General features: G+C 40.9%; 1 protein-coding gene across 1 annotated transcript; it reads right to left on the reverse strand.

The window, feature by feature from the left end:
- Positions 1-3,111: 3,111 nt before the first annotated feature.
- LOC126487338 (Y-box-binding protein 1-like) lies at positions 3,112-4,412 on the reverse strand. Its single transcript, XM_050120056.1, has one exon. It carries the CDS (start codon positions 4,395-4,397, stop codon positions 3,441-3,443), a length of 957 nt encoding a protein of 318 aa, XP_049976013.1. The 5' UTR covers positions 4,398-4,412; the 3' UTR covers positions 3,112-3,440.
- Positions 4,413-6,506: the final 2,094 nt, after the last annotated feature.

Here is a 6,506-nt window from a genome sequence, read left to right on the forward strand (position 1 = left end):
TTGGTGGTGTGATGATCAATTAGTTAATTGTGATGGTCAAATTGACAGAATCTAGAATCCCTGAGAAGACAGGCCTCCAGGCAAGTCTATGACGGATTGTTTAGAATATATTAATTGAGGTGAGAAGATATACCTTCAGTGTGAGCAGTAGATTGCAATGGTCTAGGGTCCTAGACTGTATAAAAAAGCAGAAAGCTAACTGGACACTAGCATTCAACTCTCTCAGCTTCCTAATTGAATGCAATGTGACCAGTTGCTACCACTTCCTGCCTCCATGACTTCTTTGATATTGATAGGTTCAGAAATGGGCCCGAAATATGGACCTCTGCCATGGCATACAGAGCTTCCCTTCAAACACAGACCTGATTTCCATCCAATGCAGGGCTCTCTCTTGGACTGAAAACTCAAGTCCCAAGGACAAAGGAATTACAGGGAGCTGACATAAATCCAGATATTGGCTGAAAACCTGAAGCCCTGAGCCACAAGATGACCAGATGGTGGGCTGCAAAGTGGTCATAACAACAGGAAATCAGAAATTTTTGCCAGGTCTTCCCTGATTGCTCATCAGTTCTCACCTTATTTCCATGACCATATTCATCCAATCAGTACACAGATGGCCTCTCAATAGATTAGAGGAGATTGTAGGCTTCATCACACAGATACAATAAGAGTTCCAAGGAGGAAGAAGGCAGGGAGATATCAGAACCTGACTCATAGCTCCAGGTCAGGGACCATGCCTCTGATGCTTCTGTTTTATTTGGAGGAAAGAAGCCTGCAGACTTCAGTCAAACTCTCTGATAGTTTGTCTCTCCATGATTTTCTCTAGAGGTTCCTACCCCAAGTAGGTTGTTTACCAGAGATGAACACTGGAAGTCCCCCATACCTGAGCTTTTGGCACTGAGCAGGGAGTTCAACCCAGCCAGGCTCAAGCATTTTCCCAGGGGCTGTAGGTAAGGGCTTAGCCACTAGAGACATATAATTTGAGCTTTGGAAAACTGTTAAATGCAGGAAGACCATTCTTGCTATACCCATCAGTTACCTACAGACTTGCTTTCAAGGCACTATTTTGGGCTGGTACCCCAAAGCTGCCTGAGAACTTATAAACAGTAACACAGTCTTACAGAGGGCAACCTAAACACCCCCAAAGCATAAGATTTAACACATGAGACTCTTTTGTTAGGAACCAAAGATCTATGGATCTTGCTGAGGACTTAGGGCCAGAACTTTACTAGCTCTTTCAATTGGCATCCTGTTGCTGTAGAGGGTCTCAGAGTTTTTACTGCCTTGTTAAAATTGTCATTTCATGTGGAAAATAAGTTTTTCCTTGTTTTCCCTTAGCTATCTTTTCACTTCAGACTTGAAGAGAAAGTGGACAATGATGCAGGGTATCTTTTTGTATATGTGTTTTATTTTTTTTAATTGGTTGATGAATGAAGCTGTTTTGGCCAATGGCTTAGCAGAATAAACCCAAGTGGAAAATCTAAACAGAGGTAGAGACAATAGACGAAGTCAAGGAGACACCATGTAGCTACCAAAGGAGAAAGATGCCAGAACATTACTGGTAAGCCACAGGCTCGTGGTGATACATAGATTAATAAAAATAGAATAATTTAAGATGTAAGAGCTAGCTAAGAATGTGTCTGAGCCTTTGGCCAAACAACTTTGTGATTAATATAGTTTCAGTGTGACTATTCAAGTCAGGCAGCTGATGGAGGAGGGTCATCTGTCTATGTGTTAATTTCATTGGTTAATAAAGAAACTGCCTTGGCATTTGATAGGACAGCAGCTTAGATAGGCAGAGTAGACAGAACAGAGTGCTGGGAAGAAGGGAAGTGAGGTAGACACCATGCCTCTTCTCTATGAGACGGAAGCTGGTTAAGAATCTTTCTGGTAAGCCACCATCTTGTGGTGCTACACAGATTACAAAATATGGGTTAAAGCAAGATGTAAGAATTAGCCAATAAGAGGCTAGAACTAATGGGCCAGGCAGTGTTTAAAAGAATACAATTTGTGTGTTGTTATTTCAGGTATAAAGCTAGCCCTGCAGGAGCAGGGCAGGAATGCAGCCCGCCACTCCTTACTACAGGCAGCCAAGAAACAAAAGCACAGTCTTCATCTACAAATGATGCACAATGTAGGGCAATAATTTCCACAAAAAGCACAAGAAAGCATAAGAAAAAGGATTCTAGGCAGATAAGAACATAGACAAGTGTAGCTTCTCGGTAACTATCTTTACTTCTGTAGACTCCATTTGCTGGCAGCAAGAAGAGACACAGCTCTTTTAAGAAAGGCTTCCTGACTCAGCATTAGCAGAAGAAAAAATGCAGCTCATTTAAGAGGCTCTGCCACCAAACATTTGAATGGTGTTCATGAGCAGCTGGCAGCAGGCTTCTTGGTGGTTTCATGGATCTTGAAACTCAAACATGGCTCTCAACAGTATCTCCACCATGAAGTTAGACTCTCAGAAAGCTAAGGAATGAACCCAGTCAGGCACCAAAGCTATAGCTTTAATCCTAGTCATATCAATTAGCAAATTAAAGACTCATGTGCTCATAAAAGTCTAGAGTTATACAATAAAGATAGATTCAGATGGGAAAAAGAAGTCTAAACATTTCACAGTGTGTTTAAAAATATATGTAGGCTTGGGAAAGAAAAGAAAAAGAATAAAAGAAATTCCTAAAAGAGAAATAAAATATGTGGGTATGGTGGCACATACTTTTTATCCCAGCACTTGGGAGGCAGAGGCAGACAGATCTCTGTGAGTTCAAGGTCAACCTGGTTCACAAAGTAAGATCCATGACATCCAAACATACACTGAGAAACCATGTCTCAAAAAACCAAAAAATTAAAAAAATAAAAGAAATAGAGTTTTAAAAAAAGACACACAAAGATGGAAAATACACAAAGATTCTAGATTATGTATAGTATTGTGCTTTCTTTGATTTTTTTGACTGAATGAGCCAACTACAGAGAGACATTTCATTTTATGGGCTGCTAAGCTACACCAACATATAAATTTCTTTTTTTTTATTATTTAAGACCTTTATTAACAGGTGCTTGCAGTTTGTTGACTTTTTTTTGAAAAAATCAAGTTGTAAACTTTTTATTACAAATTAAAAATGAAGTTCTTAAAAATCTTAACTTGACCAGATATGAAACAATTTAAAAACCATTAAAGGTGTATTGAGAAAAACCAGACCTTTTTTTTAAAAAAACACATTTGTCATTACCAAAAAGAGACATCTTTAGGTAAAAATAATAAAAACCCCATGCTGCATAGAAAATGCAGATAGTTCTAGCATATCTGGTCAACGGGCAAAAAGCAAGCACTTAAGGTCTTCAGCTCCAATCTTTGTTCATTTCTTATTGCTGGAATTTCATATTCGTTTCTTCTTGTTGGATGACCAAACCGGATGATGGTAGAGATGGTAAGCCGGCATTTACTCAGCCCCGCCCTGCTCAGCCTCGGGAGCGGACGAATTCTCAGCTGGTGGATCGGCTGCTTTTGTCTCTTTGCCATCTTGTGGTTTAGGGTTCTCTGGGCGTCTGCGTCGGTAATTGAAGTTGCGGCGATACCGACGTTGAGGTGGCTGCTGACCTTGGGTCTCGTCTCCTTGATTTTCTTTGTCCTCTTCATTGCCATCCTCTCTAGGCTGTCTTTGGCGAGGAGGGCCCCTGCGAAATCGTGGTCTGTAACCCCGATACATATTCTGTCTCACTGGTCTACCTTGCTCTCCTGCACCCTGGTTGTCAGCACCCTCCATCACTTCTCCTTGCACAGGAGGGTTGGAATACTGTGGTCGACGCCCAAAGGGTCTCCGCAAATAGTAAGGTGGGAACCTTCGCCTGCGATAGGGCCGGCGTTGTTGGGCTTGGCCTTCAGGAGCGCTTTCCGATCCCTCGTTCTTTTCCCCACTCTCACTATTCTGGTAATTCTGCTGGTAATTACGTGGAGGACCCCTACGACGTGGGTAGCGTCTATAATGGTTACGGTCTGCTGCGTATTTACTGCCTTGAACTGGAACTCCACCAGGGCCTGTAACATTTGCTGCCTCCGCACCCTTTTCTCCTTCAACAACATCAAACTCCACAGTCTCTCCATCTCCTACACTGCGAAGGTACTTCCTGGGGTTATTCTTCTTTATGGCAGTCTGGTGTACAAATACGTCTTCCTTGGTGTCATTCCTGTTGATGAAACCGTATCCGTTCCTTACATTGAACCATTTTACTGTTCCCAAAACCTTCCTTGCTATGACCTTCTTGTCCCCGCCGGAGGGCGCCGCCGATGTGAGGCCGCCCGGGCCGCCACTCCCCGCGCCGCTGCCCGTGGAGCCGGGCTTGGTGTAGGCGGCGGCGGGGGCGGCAGGCGGCTGCTGGGTCTCGGCCTCGCTGCTCATGGTTGCGGTGGTGGTGACTGGGGCCGGCGGCGACACCTGCGGCTCCTCCCGGGGTGTGATGGTGACTAGGCCGGCGGCGGCGGTGGGGCTCTCAGGGCTCTCTGGGGTCCGCTCTCTGCTCCCGCTACCGATTGAACTCCCAACATATAAATTTTAAAAGTATCTTGACTTCAAACTTTCATTCTAAGAACATGTTATTCTGTGAAAGAGGTTCTGCTTTTGTTTCCACAGAAGATAGAAAGCTGTGAATTCCTTGCTGGTTAATATGACCTGATCAAACAATAAAGGAGTAAGTTGATCTTATTCATAGTATTTATCTCAGCCATAGAAAGCAAAATAGAACAGTCCCTTAAGTTACTTGTTGCCAGGAATTTTATCACAGCAATAATAAAAGTAACAAACTCAGCAGTGAATAGCAAATCTTAATATAGGCACGTTTTAAAAGGTGGCTTAAGGATTTCAGTGGACCTGGGTGGAATGAAAGTTTGAAAAAATTATCAAATGCATTTCAATGCTTTGAAAGGACTAAGGGGGAACAGGTCTAGGACTGAGGAACATTGGAAAAGGGAGGCATCTTTTAGACTAATGGTCAAAGGAGTGTATATAACAACCATACTGTATTCTAAGTCTCCCATCAGCAATGTCAGAACTCAGAAACTATAATGTATGTATACTGCAAGTATAGAAGTAGATGGTAGAAGACATGGTGTATGTTTACTAGTGTTGGAGAGAGGGATGTGTGACAGCTGAGAATAATGCTAGAGTGGTCATATACATATGAATATTTAAAGAATGTGCATATGTTTAAAAATGATCATTTGTACCTTGTGCTATCTGAAGGGATTTATAAGTTATGACATCCCATCAGAGTATGTAGAATCAAGCATATATAGCAGTAAAAATTTGATTTCTAATATTATTTTCTGAGAAATAAAGCAGGGCTCTTTAGAGAAGTGAATGTTTCTAAGGCTGGCTAGCCTGGAGCATCTTGTACCAGAAAATGCAACAACATGTAAGATTCTGGAGAAGCAGCTGCTACAAGCCAGACAGAAAATCTCAAACACTGCCTGATCTTACTTGTATGTGGGATCTAATACAGTTGAACTGGAACACCAATTACCAGTAACTGGGGTAGGATAGAGAAGAAAGACAGGAGGAATCATTGATCAAAGGTACTAAAGTTTCAGATAGACAGGAGGACTATCTTTTGAGATCTATTATTCATCAGGGTAAATATAGTAGATAAAAATACATTGTTTATTTTAAAAAACACTGGAAAAGTAGATTGTAAATTCTAAATATCTCACAATAAAAATCATAGATGAGATGAGTTATGCTATTTGCCTTGAATTAATGTTATCAAATTTACACATATAAAACAGTGCATTGTTTTTACAGTTGTATACAATTATAATATTTCAAACAAAATTAATACTGATAAATTTAAAAAGTTTTGGAAAATTGGGCAAAAGCACCAAAACCAACACACAGCAATTCAAAAACTATAATAATGAAGCTATGCCAAACAGCCTTGTTAACAACCAAAGCTGAAACAATTCAGTCAAAAAAACCAAATGATCCTGTAATGTATTACAAGTCAAAGTAAAATAAATAAATAAACCAGAGACAGTGACACCTCTCACATGAAGAAGAATTCTACTTTATGTAGTTACTGACACCATATATCAACTGTGCATAGTGACTTCCTTCCTAAAAGTCCAATCCAAAGCCAGATGGAGCAGTAAGTTCCCTAAAATAAACTTGAATCATTTGCTGCAGCCATGTTATCAAAGGTAAGGCAGGCTAACAGTGAGAGGCACTTTGATAGCACAGATTCTGAGAATGTTTTGCATTCTTTGTGGCCTTTCATGACCCAATTCACAACTGTATTCTAGTGTAGAATAAACATGGTATAGATCTCAATGAAGGGACAGTCTACAAACCATACTACCAGCCTTGTTCAAAACTGTCAGTCCTAAAGAAAACAGTGTACAAAACTCCTGTTACTAAGATGGGTCTAAAGAGATGGGACTGAATATTGTAATGTGATATCTAGGATGGAATTTTGAGTTCAAGGAATGACATTAGGTATAGCTGAGAAAATCTACA

This window comes from Alexandromys fortis, unplaced genomic scaffold (genome assembly GCF_014885135.2).
Source record: "Alexandromys fortis isolate MF-2015 unplaced genomic scaffold, M_Fortis_MF-2015_v1.1 scaffold_168, whole genome shotgun sequence".
In the NCBI taxonomy this organism is placed as follows: domain Eukaryota; kingdom Metazoa; phylum Chordata; class Mammalia; order Rodentia; family Cricetidae; genus Alexandromys; species Alexandromys fortis.